This window comes from Nerophis ophidion, linkage group LG03, assembly GCF_033978795.1.
Source record: "Nerophis ophidion isolate RoL-2023_Sa linkage group LG03, RoL_Noph_v1.0, whole genome shotgun sequence".
NCBI classification, from domain to species: domain Eukaryota; kingdom Metazoa; phylum Chordata; class Actinopteri; order Syngnathiformes; family Syngnathidae; genus Nerophis; species Nerophis ophidion.
In genome coordinates, this window is record NC_084613.1 from 39,065,450 (window position 1) to 39,086,138 (window position 20,689).

General features: G+C 42.7%; 1 protein-coding gene across 3 annotated transcripts in view; it reads right to left on the minus strand.

Moving 5' to 3' along the window:
• LOC133549569 (regulator of G-protein signaling 6-like) overlaps positions 1 to 20,689 on the minus strand; it is a 194,407-nt gene that overhangs the window by 66,124 nt on the left and 107,594 nt on the right. For all 3 annotated transcript variants that reach the window (XM_061895111.1, XM_061895112.1, XM_061895110.1), the window contains exon 3: positions 13,726 to 13,825. In XM_061895111.1, coding sequence (XP_061751095.1) covers positions 13,726 to 13,825 — 100 coding nt within the window. The remainder of the gene's footprint in view (positions 1 to 13,725; positions 13,826 to 20,689) is intronic.

The following is a 20,689-nucleotide window of genomic DNA, read 5'->3' on the forward strand; positions in this document are numbered from 1 at the left end:
TAGAGCAGGGGTCTGCAACCTGTGGCTCTGTAACTGCATGCAGCTCATTAATCCCACTGTTGTGGCTTCAGCTAGTTTATGCTTCTGTACTGTAGTAACTACGCTGTCCCCTAAAGGGGAACATTATCACAATTTCAAAAGGGTTAAAAACAATAAAAATCAGTTCCCAGTGGCTTGTTGTATTTTTGGAATTTTTTTTCAAAATGTTACTGGACCCCGAATATCCCTAAAAAAAGCTTTTAAGTGCTTGATTTTTGCTATTTGCGATGCGACTATCCATTTCCCTGTGACGTCATACAGTGCTGCCAATGTAAACAAACAACGGCGAATACCACAGCAAGATATAGCGACATTAGCTCAGATTCAGACTCGGATTTCAGCGGTTTAAGCGATTGAACAGATTACGCATGTATTGAAACGGATAGTTGCAGTATGAAAGTATTGAAGAAGAAACTGAAGCTATTGAGCGAATAGCTATTGACGCTATTCATAGCCATAGCATGGCCGAATAGCTGTGTTAGCATCGCCGGTAAAATGTGCGGACCAAACGATCAGGATTTTCGCATCTCGTGACACTGGAGCAACTTAAATCCTTCGATTGGCAAGTGTTTTTTTCGCATTAAATTTGGGTGGAAGGAAATGTAATATAGTTGCAAATGCATCTGCAGGTTATCCATACATCTCTGTGCCATGTCTGCTTTAGCACCGCCGGTAAATAGCATGTTAGCATCGATTAGCGTAGCATGTTAGCATCGATTAGCTGGCAGTCAACATCAACAAAACTCACCTTTGTGAATTCGTTGACTTTATCGTTGCAAATGCATCTGCAGGTTATCCATACATCTCTGTGCGAAGTCTGCTTTACCACCGCCGGTAAATAGCATGTTAGCGTCGATTAGCGTAGCATGCTAGCATCGATTAGCTGGCAGTCATGCCGCAACCAAATATGTCTGATTAGCACATAAGTCAACATCAACAAAACTCATCTTTGTGATTTCGTTTAATTTATCGTTGCAAATGCATCTGCAGGTTATCCATACATCTTTGTGCCATGTCTGTCTTAGCACCGCCGGTAAAATGTGCAGACACTCCGTCACAATCAATGGGGGTCTGGAGGCAGATTTCTTTGACTTTATTGTTGAAAATGCATCTCCTTTGAGTGTCGCAGGATATCCACACAATCTTGCCATCTCTGTTGTAGCATAGGTTTCGTCGGTAAAGTGTGTGGAACAAACTACTGACCATTTCGTTGGCTTTCCCCATACCCTTGTATTTTGAACAAATTTCGTCCAATTTCTTGCCTTTTTTGCATCTTTGGACCAGTGGTGCAACTTGAATCCCTCCCTGTTAGTGTTGTTACACCCTCCGACAACACACCAACGAGGCATGATGTCTCCAAAGTTCCAGAAAATAGTTGAAAAAACGGAAAATAACAGAGCTGAGACCCGGTGTTTGTAATGTGATGAAAATAAAAATGGCGGCTGTATTACCTCGGAGACGTCACGTTCTGACGTCATCGCAAAAGAGCGATGAACAGAAAGGCGTTTAATTCGCCAAAATCCACCCATTTAGAGTTCGGAAATCAGTTAAAAAAATATATGGTCTTTTTTCTGCACCATCAAGGTATATATTGACGCTTACATAGGTCTGGTGATACTGTTCCCCTTTAAGGCATCCATTTGAGTCTTTCAAAGTTCTGCATCAGTCTTTCAATTCTTGGGGCAGTGTTTTTGGTGAGAAACCATGACACTTAAATTAACATGCTTTATCTTGTTAGCTTCCTTTGTTGCTAATAAACAATGGTGCCTAGAGAGGGATTGAGAGTTGTTGGAACTGGTGATGTGTTACAATACTTTAATTGCTAACAAAGAAAGCATTTTTGTAAAGGTGGGCAAAATGCCTCATGATTGAATCGTATCAACACAGGACAAGTATCAAAAACCTACCAATTACAGTCTTTACCTCACCGCTGCTACATAAGGCTGGACTTTATTTCAGGCGGTTGTCACGCTACACAATAAGATTCGGAAGGGGAAGACAGAGCTCGCCTTGACGCAGCAGTTCTTTTATCTACAGACAGAGCAATAGTACGGAAACATGGAAATACCTAATAAGGAAGAAACATGGAAGGAAATTAGATGTTTCACAACTAGTGTTAGGTATAATGCTGTTTTATAACAATAGCCTTACTAACACACACACAACTTTAACTACTACTGGGGAATAATCATCAACAACTCAATAACGTGATAATAATGTAATCTCACAATACTCCGTTTATGGACAGGGAGAGATACAGCCACCTAAAAAAATTCAATCACCGTATCAACTATAATTTATTATTCAAAGTAACATGCCTAAAACTGGTGACAACAGATAATAAAACAGAAATCCAGCAAAGTTGGGTCTTGACTAATCGTCAGGTGTTGGTCTTTACCTAAAGGGAAACTATAGGGAAAAGCTACAAAAGAAACCAGTAACTAACGAACATGCAAAATACAAAGAAAGAACAAGACAGGAAATCATGTGACAATACGCTAAAGGGAACCTTATGTGTAGCATTAACTTAATTATAGTGATCAAATAGGTTTTGTGGCTCCAAGTGGGTTTTCATTTGTTGTAAACTGGCCAAAATGGTTCTTTAGATGCAAAAGGTTGCCGACCCCCTGCCTTCTCAAATAGTTTCTGTTCATCATATTCGTGTATGGCCATAAAAGCATGTTCCTTGATATCAGCCTGGCATCGCTGTTTAAGAAGGACTGCCCTAGGGAAGACTGGGTTAAACACAGCTCACTGACAAAGCTTGACCTATTATTACTATAACAATCTACAAGGTTAATACAGTTGGCTTCTCTTTCATCCCCTCCATTTATCTGCTTTGTTTTGTATTTCAAGTTATCATTACATATATGTATTGTTGCATTTGAAACAACTGTATTTTTGATAATAGAAGTAATTATTGTAAATATTCATTATCAATAGTGCTTTTCTCCTGGTATTTCTATTGCTCCATTTTTAGAGCAATAATCGTTATTGTCATTTCTGTGTCATTAATATCTACTTCACTAACTGCTTCGTTACTATATTTTTTCGTATCATATCGTACATATCGTATTTGTTGATGCTGTTCTGTTGTTGTCGACTCTTCGTCCCCCCTTTTGTTTCCGCAATTTCCCCCTCTGTCTTCGTTTTTTTCTCTTTCTATCCCCGCCTGTTCCGGTGCGGCCGCGCCAAACATTTAACAAAGTCAAATAAAAATAAGTCAACAAGAGAAGTATTCCATACTTATCTTTTGTAAAGCAAATGTGTACAGCAAACATGGGCATCTACATCAACAGTATGATTTGCCTGAGTAGGTGGACAGGCCAAAAAAACAACATCATTTATATTTAAAGTAAAGTATGGACAATAAAAAGCAAATAGCATTATGCATGACGTGCAGTGATTATTTAAGGGTCAGAATCCATTATGATATGTACATTTTAAAAAAGATTACTTGAAGGAAGAGGCTTGGCAATTGTTAATAAAAACATGATTTTAGCCATTGCTACTTTTTACATTTTCCTTGTCAAACAATAATATATTCAGCCTGCAATTGAAGTGATTGTCCGTGGGGGTTTTAAATGCATATACACTATATACAGTAATATACATATTTTATGCATAATTGCATAATGTGTACATGTACGGCGGCCCCCGTTTTTAATCAATAATCCTTTTTAAAAGGTTTCCAAAAGCAGGTGGTACCTCAACTTAAGAGTGCTTTGAGATAAGAGCTGTCTCTCTGTTAATTGTTATGCTTTCAGATGCAAGCAAACATTTGAGTTACAAGCATCCAAACCTTTAGTTGGTGTAGCAAATGCCACAGTGAACCCCGTAAGATCAGCAGAAAACATCTGGTTTTACTCTTTATAGTTGAAGAGCAGCATAACTTTGTTTTCCAACCACGGAAAGAAGAACAGTGCTCAGAATAAGTAGATGATATTTATTGAATTAAACAAATATATCACTAAGCATGTCGCCAAATTGGCAAAAAAATTTGAGCATATCACTGCTAGTCTGAGCCACACTGAAGTACAATTAGTTAATAATACTTGCCAAAAATGTCCAAAAAAAAATAACTCCAAGACAAACACGTACCGATGGAAAAGCTGCGGATGGTGAGTTTGACGGAGGGGCAGCTGGAAGAAGATACCATAAAAGTCCACTCTCCAAGGTAAATGCTGTAGATTTTTATTACACCACTTCATAAAACTTCTGTTGTTAGTAGTATATATATACATATATATATATATATATATATATATATATATATATATACTGTATATATATACTGTATCTTGATTGGATTATCCAGAGAATAATGCTCGATACTGTGGTAGAGCGTAATATGTAGGGGTGGGAAAAATCACACGACTACTTCATCTCTACAGAACTGTTTCATGAGGGGTTCCCTCAATCATCAGGAGGTTTTAATGGAAGCATTCACATACAATGGTTTATATAGGGCACAGAGTGGGTGGGTACAGGCAGGCGTAGGGGCGTGGTGACTGGCTCATGTGTTACCTAGGAGGTGTTTCCGTCTGTGGCGGCATGTTGAAATGATTTCACTGCACTTGTTAGGGATGATAGATCTTGATGATATGTAATAAACCGTTTCTTTTTTAAGCATAGGTTGCATCTTTTATTACCACTGTTGTAAGGTGTGCTGGGTGCACACCTTATGTGAATTAGTGGGACAAGGAGAGTAAAAAAGTACCCATATTTGGAACCTCAAAGACAATAATGTTGAATATTCAATAACATGGCAAATTCTTGCACCCAGCACACCTTGTACCCACCCACTCTGTGCCCTATATAAACCATTGTATGTGAATGCTTCCATTAAAATCTCCTGATGTTTGAGGGAACCCCTCATGAAACAGTTCTGTAGAGATGAAGTAGTCTTGTGATTTTTCCCACACCTACATATATATATGTATATATATATATATATATATATATATATATATATATATATATATATATATATATATATATATATATATATATAGATATAGATATATATATATATATATATATATATATATATATATAAAATATTTATTTCATATAATACTATCTAAAAGTTAGTTTGTTTTTAAAAGGCATTATGGATGTTTAAAAGTGCGCTGTTTTTTTTTAAAGCTCTGTCACAGAATCACAGCTTAAGGTACTGCTGTAGATGTATATGCTTAAAACAATTCAAAACAATAACAAATAGACTTTGAACTAGGGATGGGCGGTATGGCCTTTTTTTAATGTCTCAATATTTTTAGGTCATATCACCATACACGATATATATCTGGATATTTTGCCTAAGCCTTGAATGAACACTTGATGCATATAATCACACCAGTATGATGATTCTATGTGTCTACATTAAAACATTCTTGTTCATAATGCATTAATATATGCTCATTTTAAACTTTTATGCAGAGAGGAAAATCACAACTAAGTCAATTGACCAAAACTGTATTTAATAAACAGTTATTAAGCAGTGGCACAAACATTCATGTCATTTCAAAACAGAAAGTGCAAGATTGTCAGAGACATTTTAAAACAAGCTATTAGTGCACTTTTGTGCATGATATCACTAAGATGACATATCAAAACAACACTAAATTAAAGTGCACTTTTTGTACAGAACGCCACTACAATAGTTTAAAACAAATAAAGTGCACTTTTGTGCATGATGTCACAGAAGATATTTCAATAACTGTCAAATAAAAATAAGCTGCATAATAGGAAATCAAATTGCTATGTAGTTTTTTACTTCGGACGTATTCTCCTTATGTTGTTCACTATTTTTATCATGCGGTGTTGATGTGGAAATGGTTGCATTTTGTTGGTGTGGCACCGAATGGAGATGTTGACAAGCAAAGTAGGCATCCTTCAATCTCTAGCAGGTGACATTTCAAATTATGCTACACATTAGCAGGAATGATACTTTTTGTAGCAACACTTTTGCCCCATTCTTGACAAATGATGGTTGTCTGTTCGACATTCCCACTTGAAGCCAAACCACTGCCAGACGATGGACCCCCTGCTGTTTTTCTTGGGAATTAAGTCTTCCTTCATTTGTTACCAGATTTGCACCTTCTCTCTCTCGTATTACCACTTGTACCACAGCTAACGTTACCCATGCTGCTACCTCTCTACTCCACAAGGGCGTATGTTAGAAGGTGCGCTTGCTGTCTGTGAGAAGGAGACACAAGAAAGAGTGGGAAGAGCCTGTAGAGTAATGCTCGCAGCCAAAAGCAACTGTGTGAGAACGTATACTCGAATATCACAATATAGTCATTTTCTATATCGCACAGAGACAAACCCGGGATATATCGAGTATATCGATATATCGCCCAGCCCTATTTTAAACATCACCTCACGCAACTAGTTGGTGAAGATGGTCAGGGGAAAGGGGAAGGGACAACCAAATGAAGTGAAGTATATTTATATAGCACTTTTCTCTAGTGACTCAAAGTGCTTTACATTGTGAAACCCAATATCTAAGTTACATTTTTAAACCAGTGTGGGTGGCACTGGGAACAGGTTGGTAAAGTGTCTTGCCCAAGGACACAAAGGCAGTGACTAGGATGTCAGAAGCGAGTATCGAACCTGGAATCCTCAAGTTGCTGGCACGGCCACTCTACCGACCGAGCTATACCGCCCCATATGGACGCCACCTTTGTTCTTTACAAAGAGTTCTCTTTTGAATTCAGTAATATTTGTCACCTTCTTCATCAAAGTGTTACATCCAAGAATAATATGTTCTGATTAGGGATGTAACAATAAACGGTAATAACGCTAACTGCAATAAGGCTCCCGTTTTCTAAATTGTGTTTTTTAGTTATTTTACTTTAAATAACTTTGCTAAGGCGAAGGCGGAGGAGGGAGACGGCACAACAGCCGAAGTATAAACTCAATATTTTATTGAGTGATTCATGATTACGTAGGGTGTGTATGCTACTATGCGTTTGAATGTTAACTATGTGCTGGGATTAACATATGAAGATGCCGTAAGGAGTGTTGTCATGCGTGTTGGATGGTGGCATCCAAAACCAGAGGGAGAAGGCAAAGAAGTCCAGTGTCCAGGCGTGGTCGTGGTGCAGGAGAGAGAGAGCGTCCAAAGTCCATGCAATGTGTCGGGGAATTCAGGAGGGCAATCAGGGTTCCGGGGAATATGGCAGCGGGAGTGGAGGCAGGGACTGTGGGAGGAAGGAGAGACGAAGGAGATTAAAAACAAGGTAGGAGGAAACAAGCACAGGAGAAGATCACTAGTGGAGAATCAAATACGCGAGGCTTACTGCAAGCAAAAGAAGCGTTCCGACGAGGAGTAGTCAGCGGCGAGGCTCTTTATCCTGTCGTCCGTAATCACTGCCAGGTGTCTTGATTGATGATTTTCTCCGGCGGCATGTGGGTGCGGTCTGCGCAGCGCGAGTGGGCGCGTGTCTGGACGCGCTCAGAGTGGAGCTGTTGAGTGCTCTCGCAGAAGAGGGAAAAACGGACTGTGCGTGTGTCGTAACAAACTTGGTTGAAAGAATTCAGTGTGTGTATAAGTACTTTTTGAGCATATTGAAGAAGAATACTGCGATATTGATGAGTTATTAATTTGGTAACAATAGCCGTGATATGAAAATGTTCATATTGTTACATTCCTAATGCTGACATGACTTTGTTTGACTGCTGCAGTCACACGTACAAGGTTTTCGGTGCTTTATGGTGCAACACATCCCATTGTCGGGACTCAACGACCATACAGACGTATGTTTCAACTGCCACCTTTATTTTACCCCATTGTGGATTGTTTTGCAGCAATACTCAATTAACAAAATCACAGACACTGAGTCACATCATGCGAGGGGATCTGTTTGGACATTTGATTCGGCAAAGGATATATGGGCAGACGGACTCATTTGTGTTTGCCACATGCAATGTTTGGTTGTGCGATAACCATGACAGTATGCAAAACTCGGGAAAACATTTGGTGAAAACCCGGTCATCAGAGAAGCTGGGCGTATGAACACTGAAATACCAATGTTTTTGTTGGCCCTATGAACTCTATCGAGAAACAAGTGTCAGCAATAAGTTTTGGGGAAGCCATAGAGTACGACTTCCGGATGGCTTCGTGGAGATGCTGGACCACCATCCACCATTTTAGGAAGGAAAAACAATGCTCTGTCAACACTTTGTAAGGTGGGTACAGTGTGCTGCGCTGACCTTGACTTGGGATGATTTGAATAGGTTGAAGGAATTCTTTGTAGACCTCCTCAATCCCAATTAGACATATCCCTATGAGAATGCAGTGCCTGTTTATTTTTTGGTGGGCTCTCCTATTTCTGGGGCTGAGGTTGCCAAAGTAGTTAAAAAGGTCCTGAGAGGCAGGGCCCCAGCGCTGGATAGCTGTCCGGACTTCCTTCAGGCTAAAGATGCTGTGGGGTCTTAGTTGACAAGACTCTGCAGGATTGCGTTGACATCGGTGGCAGTGCATCTGAAATGGCAGTACGGGGCCATGGTTCCTTTTTAAGAAGGTGGACCGAAGGGTGTGTTCAAACTACCGTGGGATCAAACTCCTCTGCCTTCCTGGTAAATTTTATTAAGTCGTACTGGAGGAGGCTACGCTGGATAGTCAATCCACTGATTCAAGAGGAGCAGTGTGGTTTACGTCCTAGTCATGGAACTTTGCACCAGCACTAAACTCTCAGCAGGGTTGTTGAGGGCCTGTAGGGGGTTTTCCAATTTGTCTGCATGTGTTGTATTTGGGCATGAAGAAGTCATTCAATGTGTCCTTTGGGAAGTTCTGTGAGGAGTGAGTGAGTGGAGTGTTAATTTGTTGCCTGGAAAAGGGTGGCGTACCCAGGTGCACGAGCGAGGGAAGAGTGGATCAAGCGATTAACAGTCAAATTGGTGCGGTATCGGCAGTAATGCATACCCTGCATCATTCCGTCGTGATCAAGATGGAGCAGAGCTATAAGTCAAAGCTCTCAATTAACAGGTCGAGCTACGTTCCGACACTCACCAATGTTCACGAGCTTTGGGTTGTGACCGAAAGGACAAGATTGTGAGTACCCTATGAGTAAGAAATTCTGTTATTCCAAAGGAGACGGAGTAAAGTTGTGAGATGAGGTGACTCAGGCATCTGGTTAGTACGCCGCCTGAAAGCCTCTCTGGGGAGGTGTTCAGGACATGTCTAACCACTAAGAGGCCATGCGGAAAACTCAGGTTAGAGAGACAATGTCTCCCAGCTGGCCTGGGAACGCCATAGGATCCCTGGAAAGAGCTGGACGGAGAGGGAAGTCTAGGCTTCTCTGCTGAGGCTGCTGCCCATGCGACCTGACCCCAGATAATAGGAAGAAGATGGATGGAAATGTTAGCACGAATGTAACATGATGAAGAAAAATAACTAGAACAATTATGTTGATCTACATATCTGCCGATTAGGGCTGTGAATCTTTGGGTTTCCCAAGATTCAATTCAATATCGATTCTTGGGGTCACGATTCGATTCAAAATCTTTTTTTTTTTTCAATTCAACACGATTCTCGATTCAAAAACGATTTTTTCCCGATTCAAAAGGATTCTCTGTTCATTCAATACATAGGATTTCATTATGTTCCACCCCAGTCTTCTGACATTCAAGATTCAAGATTGTTTATTGTCATATGCACAGTTAAACAGACAGTTTGCCGTACAATGAAAATCTTACTTTGCTAGTCCACTCTTCAACAAGTTACACGGTACTTAGCTAAAAATAAAAATGTATATATAAGGCACAGTAAGTAACATAAGATTATTGCACATTCTGAATGATAGTCAACAGTATAAATATGATGTGCAGATGATGTGGTCCTGATGGCTTCATCTGACCGGGATCTTCAGCTCTCGCTGGATCGGTTCGCAGCCGAGTGTGAAGCGACCGGAATGAGAATCAGCACCTCCAAGTCCGAGTCCATGGTTCTCGCCCGGAAAAGGGTGGAGTGCCATCTCCGGGTTGGGGAGGAGACCCTGCCCCAAGTGGAGGAGTTCAAGTACCTAGGAGTCTTGTTCACGAGTGAGGGAAGAGTGGACCGTGAGATCGACAGGCGGATCGGTGCGGCGTCTTCAGTAATGCGGACGTTGTACCGATCCGTTGTGGTGAAGAAGGAGCTGAGCCGGAAGGCAAAGCTCTCAATTTACCGGTCGATCTACGTTCCCATCCTCACCTATGGTCATGAGCTTTGGGTCATGACCGAAAGGATAAGATCACGGGTACAAGCGGCTGAAATGAGTTTCCTCCGCCGTGTGGCGGGGCTCTCCCTTAGAGATAGGGTGAGAAGCTCTGCCATCCGGGAGGAACTCAAAGTAAAGCCGCTGCTCCTCCACATCGAGAGGAGCCAGATGAGGTGGTTCGGGCATCTGGTCAGGATGCCACCCGAACGCCTCCCTAAGGAGGTGTTTAGGGCACGTCCAACCGGTAGGAGGCCACGGGGAAGACCCAGGACACGTTGGGAAGACTATGTCTCCCGGCTGGCCTGGGAACGCCTCGGGATCCCCCGGGAAGAGCTAGACGAAGTGGCTGGGGAGAGGGAAGTCTGGGTTTCCCTGCTTAGGCTGTTGCCCCCGCGACCCGACCTCGGATAAGCGGAAGATGATGGATGGATGGATGAGTATAAATATGGAGGTGACCTTGGGTCACAGCAGCAGTTAAAGTGTCTTTAGTGATCAAAGGTGAAAAGTGTCTACAGTGATGGTTCACAGTTCGGGGGTGGTCAAGGTACCTGTCCTTTATTAAAAAAGACCAAGTAAAAATGGTGGGGGGGACACTAGCATCCACAAGTAAGCATTCACAAGCCTGATGGCCTGTGGGTAGAAACTGTTTGTCAGTCTCGTAGTCCTGGATTTCAGGCTCCTGTATCGTCTGCCTGATGGTAGGAGGCTGAAGAGACTGTGCTGGGGGTGTGTACTGTCCTTTATGATGTTGTGTGCTCTTCTGGTGGCCTCGGTAGAGTACATGTCTTGTAGTGAGGGGAAGGTTGCTCCTGATATGTACTGAGCAGTTTTAATCACTCCCTGGAGTGCCTTCCTGTCTTTAGCAGTGCAGTTTCCATACCAGACCGTGATTGAGCTGGTAAGGACACTGTCAACCGTACTTCTATAGAAGTTGATGAGAATTTTGTGTGGCATACTAAGTTTTCTCAGCCTTATTAGGAAATACAGTCGCTGCTGGGCTTTCTTTATTGTTTGTTGGGTGTTGTGATCCCAGGTGAGGTCCTCGCTGATGTGGGTCCCGAGGAATTTAAAGGTTTTCACCCTGTCTACCATGAACGCAGCATCGGGGTGCGTGGTCTCTTGTTTACTGATGACGTCATGCAGCAGCTTCAACGCTGTAGTGGAGTCCGCCTGTGGCGGGTTGTAAACAGGCAGTGTAAACACTGCACAGAACTCCCTTGGCAGGTAAAAAGGTCAGCATTTCACCATCAAAAACTCAATGTTGTCCGAGCAGTGTCTTTCAACCACTTGTACGTCCGAGCACCACCGGTTACTCACGTAAACACAGATGCCGCCGCCTCTCGCTTTTCTTGGTAAACTGAGTGCGTTGCTAGCTGGATAGCAGAGTCTGCGATGCTGTCCGAAAGCCAGGTTTTTGTAAAAATAAGAGCACATCATTCTCTCAGTTCACGCTGGGATGTAATCCTGGTTCTCAGCTCATCCAGCTTGTTGTCCAGCGAGCGCACGTTAGCTAGGCAGTGGTGGTCGTTTAGCTCTAGCCTTTAGCCTAGCTTGTAGCCCCGCTCGTTTGCCTCGCCGCCTTGTTGTTGTTGTTTTGTGGTTAGCTGGCTCTCGTCATAGAAGAAAGTTGAAGTCCGTTAGACTATAAGTGAGATCATGGTGAGCTTTTCCGATGTCCAGAAGTGCATCTCTGTTATATCTCACTGTTGCGTGCTAAAACTTTGCATTTAGGATGCAAATTAGTACTAAAATAAATAAAAAATGTAAATGTTGTCGGTAGGATGACGCAAAAACGTCAACCACGGGGGGCGCCATCATGCTAGCAGAGTAGTAGATTTTTGTAAAAAGCTTTTATACTTGTAAAGGACAATGTATTATCAACTGATTGCAATAATGTAAATTTGTTTTAACTATTACATGAACCAAAAATATGACTTATTTTATCTTTGTGAAAATATTGGACACAGTGTGTTGTCAAGCTTATGAGATGCGATGCAAGTGTAGGCCACTGTGACACTATTGTTTTTTTTTGTTTTTTTATAAATGTCAAATGATAATGTCAATGAGGGATTTTTAAACACTGCTATGTTGAAATTATAACTAATATTGATACTGTTGTTGATAATATTAATTTTTGTTTCTCTACTTTTGGTTTGTTCTGTGTCGTGTTTGTGTCTCCTCTCAATTGCTCTGTTTATTGCAGTTCTGAGTGTTGCTGGGTCAGGTTTGGTTTTGAGATTGGATTGCATTGTTATGGGATTTCTGTGTATTGTTTTGTTGTATTTATTAATTAAAAAAAAAAAAATAAATAAATAAATAATAAAAATAAATAAATAATCGATTTTTAAAAAAATGAGAATCGATTCTGAATCGCACAACGGGAGAATCGCGATTCAAATTCGAAATGATTGTTTCCCACACCCCTATTGCTAATGCGAAAAATTTGACATTTTAAAATGAATCCTACATTTGTGCTGTAAGTGTAACTTAAAGCATTGTTGTGTTTGGAGACATTTAAATTGAAAAGCATATAGTAAAAAGGGAGTCCTCTAGTTTTCCTGCGATGTTGTGTCCCCAAACAACAGTTGTAGGTCAGTCTAAGGCAGGGGTCGGTAACCTTTTTGGGTGAGAGAGCCTTGAAAGCCAAATATTTCAAAATGTATTTCCGTGAGAGCCATATAATATTTTTTTAACACTGAATACAACTAAATGTGTGCATTTTTAAGACCAACATTTTTAGAGTATAATACGTCTCTTATTCTTTTTAATAACATTGTTCTTCTAGAGCTAACCAATAATAAATGTAATGCTTCTTACCATTGATGCGACATCTTGAACAGGTGCGATAGAAAACGGATGGTTGGATTAAAATGCACGAGAATGTTTTATAATTTGAACGTTATTTTTAACACTGTGATTACACGCGGAATTATTAATTACTTATCGTGTTAAGCAATGTCAGTTAAGATTTATCTGAGAGCCAGATGCAGTTATCAAAAAAGCCGCATCTGACTCTAGAGCCATTGGTTCCCTAACCCTGGTCTAAGGTCAAAGCAGCGGGTCATCACGACGTAAAGTGTAACAGGTTGGCTCTTGGACAGCAGAACATTTGGTGCATGTGCATGTGCTTGGCAGCGGCGGCAGAAAGGGATTTGAAGACTGTTGTGACTCACAAACAGCCAGGAGACACGCTGATGATTCATCCAACACACATCGCAGTGTGTAAACATAAATAGAAAAATGTTGCAGCATTACTACTGTGAGACGAGGTCAGCGGCGCGCCACAGGCACTCTTTTCAGTGGCAGAGGTCTTATGGGCAAAGACATCACACTCCTCCAACTGTGGCAGCAGCAATTTAAATGAGCCCAAAAGGTCACATTTGCTTCACACATTATGACTCATATTTTCAGCGACATCTATCGGTACATCACATTAGGCAACGTCGTGGATGCATAGCAGCAACATATGCATTTCACTGACCTGATACAACACTGGGGATTTTGGACAGAAAGCTCTTAACAGTCCTGATGGCAACTCCTCCTGCTTTCTCATCTTGGATCCTGGTGACGATGTCCTCAATCTGTAAAGAGTGTCTACATTAGATAGAAACTGTAAAATGCTTTACGAAAAAAAATTAATGAAAAGCATAAGTTAAAAAAGGGAGCCAAACAACAAGACCATGTCTCATGTCAATACAATTTTAATTTTTGAAATGTAACTAGGGCTGCAACGATTAATCAATTAAATCAATTTGATTCGAAAAAAATCTTAAATGTATATTATGTTGCTTTCGTTAATTGTTTGCGTGTAATTAATAAGCGTTTCTAAAACTAAGACTGTGTGGACTGCCCGGAACTTAAAATACGTAGACATAGTTTCAGCAATAAAGTGCACATTAGAGTGGTGGTGTGCATTTTTTAAATAATGCACACATGTTAATAGTATAATTTCAATTGTGATGATGTGCATTTCTTTGAATAACAGAACAAAGGTTATGGCAAGCAGTAAAATGTTTATTTAAAAAATGTTCGCAAAAAAAAACAATACTATGATGTATATTTTATCCAATTACTCGAAGAATAATACACGAATATTCGAATACTAAAAAATTGATAGCTGCAGCCCTAAATGTCATATTTTCCCCCAAAAATTGGTTTTCAGTGTGTGGTCTAAAAACACATTTAGGAGTACAATGAAATCTCAGTTTTTGTACCTTCCGTATAATTCGGTTTTCGACAAAAACTTTTACTAAAAATTCGCCCCAATTGTCATGCACCACCTCTGTTATCTACAGCAGAAATGTCCAAACTTCGGGCCCTAGGCGATTGTCCCGTGAGACACCATTAAAGGAAGCCTACCAACAGGGAAATTGCACACATATTTATAGTCTGACAATTATGATGCTATTAAGTCGCCAACTAGTGGCCAATGTGAGTACTTAAGGTCGATGAGCTTAAGTTATGCTCTGAATTGAGGATTGTACAGCATTGACTTATATGACCCAATGCAAACAACCCTACCTAGTCATTGTGCAAAAAAATAAAATAAAATAAAATCCAACCAAAACAAAAATCCAACAGACAGGGTCACTGAACTCTGTGGCGATTATAAAAAACATCCACCCAACATAAAAAATTCTAAATTACATTCCTTTAAATCCATTACCAAGCATGATGGAAAAAATGCAAAACACCCTCCACGCATTTTAGCTGCTTGATATTTCTGAATGATAACAGAACTTCAAGGAGGACGTCACGGAAGAAAACAAGGCGAAGTCGAACTTTCATCATACTCCTAATATCCATCCATCTCATCATCCATCTTCTTCCGCTTATCTGAGGTCGGGTCACGGGGGCAACAGCCTAAGCAGGGAAGCCCAGACTTCCCTCTCACCAGCCACTTCGTCCAGCTCTTCCCGGGGGATCCCGAGGCGTTCCCAGGCCAGCCGGGAGACGTAGTCTTCCCAACTTGTCCTGGGTCTTCCCCGTGGCCTCCTACCGGTTGGACGTGCCCTAAACACCTCCCTAGGGAGGCGTTCAGGTGGCATCCTGACCAGATGCCCGAACCACCTCATCTGGCTCCTCTCGATGTGGAGGAGCAGCGGCTTTACTTTGAGCTCCTCCCGGATGGCAGAGCTTCTCACCCTATCTCTAAGGGAGAGCCCCGCTACCCGGCGGAGGAAACTCATTTCGGCCACTTGTGCCCGTGATCTAAACCTTTGGGTCGTAACCCAAACCTCATGACCATAGGTGAGGATGGGAACGTAGATCGACCGGTAAATTGAGGGCTTTGCCTTCCGGCTCAGCTCCTTCTTCACCACAACGGATCGGTACAACGTCCGCATTACTGAAGATGCCTGTCGATCTCACGATCTACTCTTCCTTCACTCGTGAACAAGACTCCTAGGTACTTGAACTCCTCCACTTGGGGCAGGGTCTCCTCCCCAACCCAGACATGGCAATCCACCCTTTTCCGGGCGAGAACCATGGACTCGGACTTGGAGGTGCTGATTCTCATTCCGGTCGCTTCACACTCGTCTGCGAACCGATCCAGTGAGAGCTGAAGATCCCGGTCAGATGAAGCCATCAGGACCACATCATCTGCAAAAAGCAGGGACCGAATCCCACGGCCACCAAACCAAACCGGAACCCCTCAACGCCTTGATTGCGCCGAGAAATTCTGTCCATAAAGGTTATGAACAGAATCGGTGCCGAAGGACAGCCTTGGCGGAGTCCAACCCTCACTGGAAAAGTGTCCGACTTACTGCCGGCAATGCGGACCAAGCTCTGACACTGATCATACAGGGAACGAACTGCCACAATCAGACAGTCTGATGCCCCATACACTCTGAGCACTCCCTACAGGACTTCCCGAGGGACATGGTCGAATGCCTTCTGCAAGTTCACAAAGCACATGTAGACTGGTTGGGCAAACTCCAATGCACCCTCAAGAACCCTGCCGAGAGTATAAAGCTGGTCCACAGTTCCATGACCAGGACGAAAACCACACTGTTCCTCCTGAATCTGAGGTTCGACTATCTGGCGTAGCCTCCTCTCCATTACACTTGAATAAACCTTACCGGGAAGGCTGAGGGGTGCGATCCCACGATAGTTGGAACACACCCTCCAATCCCCCTTCTTAAAGAGAGGGACCACCACCCCGTTCTGCCAATCCAGAGGCACCGCCCCCGATATCCAGGCGATGCTGCAGAGTCTTGTCAAGCAAGACAGCTCCACAGCATCCAGAGCCTTAAGGAACTCCAGGCGGACCTCATCCACCCCCGGGGCCTTGCCACCGAGGAGCTGTTTATCTACCTCAGCTACCTCAGCCCCAGAAAAAGGAGAGCCCACCACAGATTCCCAAGGCACTGCTTCCTTATAGGAAGACATGTTGGTGGGATTTAGGAGGTCTTCAAAGTATATTCCTTCCACCGATCCACAACATCCGCAGTTGAGGTCAGCAGAACACAATCCGCACCATACACGGTGTTGACAGTGTACTGCTTCCCTTCCTGAGGTGGTCCAGAATCGCTTCGAAGCCGTCCGGAAGTCATTTTCCTTGGCTTCCTCGAACTCCTCCCATGTCCGAGTTTTTGCCTCTGCGACCGCTGAAGCTGCACACCGTTTGGCCTGTTGGTACCTTTCCACTGCCTCCGGAGTCCTATGAGCCAAAAGGACCCGATAGGACTCCTTCTTCAGTTTGATGGCATCCGTCACTCCTGGTGTCCACCCACGGGTTATAGGATTACCGCCCCGACAGGCACCAACTAACTTGCGGCCACAGCTCCAATCACCCGCATCGACAATAGAGGTGCAAAACATGGTCCACTCAGACTCAATGTCCAGCACCTCCCTCGTGACATGTTCAAAGTTCTTCCGGAGGTGAGAATTGTAACTTTCTCTGACAGGAGACTCTGCCAGACGTTCCCAGCAGACCCTCACAATGCGTTTGGGTCTGCCAGGTCTGTCCGGCATCCTCTCCCACAATCGCAGCCAACTCACTACCAAATGGTGATCGGTAGAAAGTGCCGCCCCTCTCATGAAGCCACAAATCCGATGACACAACTTCAAAGTTGATCATGGAACTCCGGCCTAGGGTGTCCTGGTGCCACGTGCACATATGGACACCCTTATGTTTGAACATGGTGTTTGTTATGGACAATCCGTGACGAGCACAAAAGTCCAATAACAAAACACCACTCGGGTTCAGATCCGGGCGGCCATTCTTCCCAATCACGCCTCTCCAGGTTTCACTGTTGTTGCCAACATGAGCGTTGAAGTCCCCCAGCAGAACAAGGGAATCACCCGAGGAAGCACTCTCCAGTACTCCCTCGAGTGTACCCAAAAAGGGTGGGTACTCTGAACTGTTGCTTGGTGTGTAAGCACAAACAACATTCAGGACCCGTCCCCCCACCCGAAGGCGGAGGGAGGCTACCCTTTCGTCCATTGGGTTGAACTCCAACGTGCAGGCTTTGAGCCGGGGGGGAAACGTGAATTGCCACCCCAGCCCGTCGCCTCTCACTGCCGGTAACGCCAGAGTGGAAGAGAGTCCAGCCCCTCTCGAGAGAAGTGGTTCCAGAGCCTTTGCTCAGCGTAAGTGAGTCCAACTATATCCAGCCGGAACTTCTCCACTTCGCCCACTAGCTCAGGCCCCTTACCCCCCAGTGAGGTGACGTTCTACGTCCCAAGAGCCAGCTTATGTAGCCGAGGATCGAAACGCCAAGTGCCCTGCCTTCGACTGCCGTCCAGCTCACATCGCACCCGACCTCTACGGCCCCTGCTATGGGTGGTGAGCCTATTAGAGGGGGGACCCACGTTGCCTCTTCGGGCTGTAAATGGCCGGGCCCCATGGGAACAGGCGCTCGCGATCGTGCCCCACCTCCAGAGGGGGGCACCGGTGACCTGCGTCCGGGCGAGGGAAAGCTTGGTCCTCGATATGTCTTCTTCATAAAGGTTTTCGAATATACTCCTAATAGTGCTTACATATATATATATATATATATATATATATATATATATATGTGTGTGTGTGTGTGTGTGTATAGTTACTTTACATGCAGTCGACTAATGCGGCCCCCAATTAAAAAACGTTTAGACACCCCTGTCCTACAGCCAAACATTCTGATTTGACGTGGAATCGAGTGCGCAAACAAGGAATCCCACACAGTGGTAAATCAGTCACTGTGCTTTTTTTTTACAAAATAGACCTGCAAAATCACCGATCATGGTGTCAGAAAAAGTTGCAAATGACTGCACTTTGATAAAGAATGTCGGAAACAATATTGAATTCAAGAAAGAACAAGTATCGTAGATTCCTTCTGCTCATTAGCATCTTAATCAAGTCTTTTATGAGTCAATTACATCAGAAATCAGAATCAGAAATACATTATTAATCACCGAAGGGAAATTCAGATTTTCAGCACAATCCCATTCAAACAGTACAGGAACGCTGACGGGTCTGCCAACTTCCGGCTCCCCCTCACCCCCACCCCCACCCTTTTTTTTTTCCAAATACGTACTTCACATTGTTTTCTGCATGTGAAACTATAATTATGCTTTTAAAAAATATATTTTTTGTCAATATTTTTGGGTGTTTGGAACAGATTAGTTATGATAATTATTTCCTAAAGGAGGGCAGCACGGTGCGACAGGGGTTAGTGCATGTGCCTCACAACACAAAGGTCATGAATTCAATCGGGATCTTTCTGTGTAGACTTTGCATTTTTCCCTGTGACTGCGTGGTTCCCTCTGGGTACTCCGGCTTCCTCTCACCTCCAAAAACATGCACATGGGGATAGGTTGATTGGCCACACTAAATGGTCCCTCGTGTGTGAATGTGAGTGTGAATGTTGTCTGTCTATCTGTGATGGCACTGTGATGAGGTGGAGACTTGGACAGGGTGTACCCCTCCTACCGTCCGAATGCAGCTGAGATAGGCTCCAGCACCCCCTGCGATTCCCAAAGGGACAAGCAGTAGAAAATGGATGGATGAATAGATTTCCTATTGGAAAAAAATCCTTCCGTTTTTTTACGATTCAAAACAAATTACTACCAAAACAGAGGTACACCACTCTGTTTTTATTCTTGCCTTTTCTGTAAATACAGAATTTCAAATTTTTAAATTTGTGCTGCCTGTAATTATTTTTTTTAGGTCTTGTGATTGGCTAATACGGCCCTAGAATGAACAAAAATGCTACCAGTCATATGTTGCACAGCTTGTTAAATGTTTTTATTTTATCAGATTATTTTTGACAATTGTACGCTTCAACTTTGTGGGACCAGTAAGAGAACATTCTCTTCTGTCCCCCAAATGATTAAATGGATTAGTTTGGTGTTGAAGACTTTGTCAGTGCTCAACACACCATCACACATCTTTGGAGATGACTGTGAGTCAATATCAGTGACTTTTAAATACCTACATGGACAGTGTTGGTTCGATGACACATAAACTGGTAATAAATGAATCCCAGGCAGAGTTGCTCATTTTGATATTTTATTACCAAAGCCTTGGGAAATCAATCTAGATACAACAAACTTTCAATGGCATTGCCCAAATTGATCTAATCCTACTACGCAAGTTTCGCCTCTTCTCTCACTCTCACTCGCCCCCCTCCTCCTCCTCTCCCCCTCCTCCTCCACTACGGACATGGCTGGCCATGCTATCCCCCAAAATACTTGGCTCTCCAAGTACCACCATAATGACCAACATTAAAGTACAGTAGTAAGCCCCAGTATTCATTAAAATCAAGGCAGTGGTTTTATTTAATTAGTTTATTTAATATTTTTGGCCATTACACAAACATCAACAATTATACTCCATATACTACATATTTACAGACTTTTTTGACATATCCCTTGATGGAGCCTGTGGTACGCATACTGAGAATCACTGAAATAGCAGGATCAAAAGTTAGGAGGGGGAAAAAGGCAGCTATAGTTTAAGATAAACATCACACCTTTCAAAGCAGCTATAGTTCCCCAAACACATTCCACACCTAAAATTAAGCCCAGCACACATCATTGAATCACACAAACATAGTCTGGTAATTGAAAATAAATTGAATCACAAAAAAAAGATCCAGACACCAACCTAATTGTTTTTTTGGGGGGGGGCTAAGTCCTTTTTTTGTTGGGTCTTGTCTTTGAATGGATTGTTTAAGAGCAGAAGCAGTCATGTGTGAGACATCTAATGGGGTCACCAGAAATCTATGGACAACAGAAAGAACCCGACTCCACTCACCCAGCAATGTTGTTTTGTAAAAGGTTGTTGTTTCTTTACTGCTCACTAAGGAGAACACAGGAAAATATACAAAAGAGGCTATGGTAGGTTCATTTAAAAAAGACGCTTTCTCTTTCCCAAAGTAGGTTATGCAGCATTCAAGGCTAAGTCACAAGAGGGTGAGCTAACGGCAGCATGCCTGTTTATTTTTGGTATTTATAGCTAA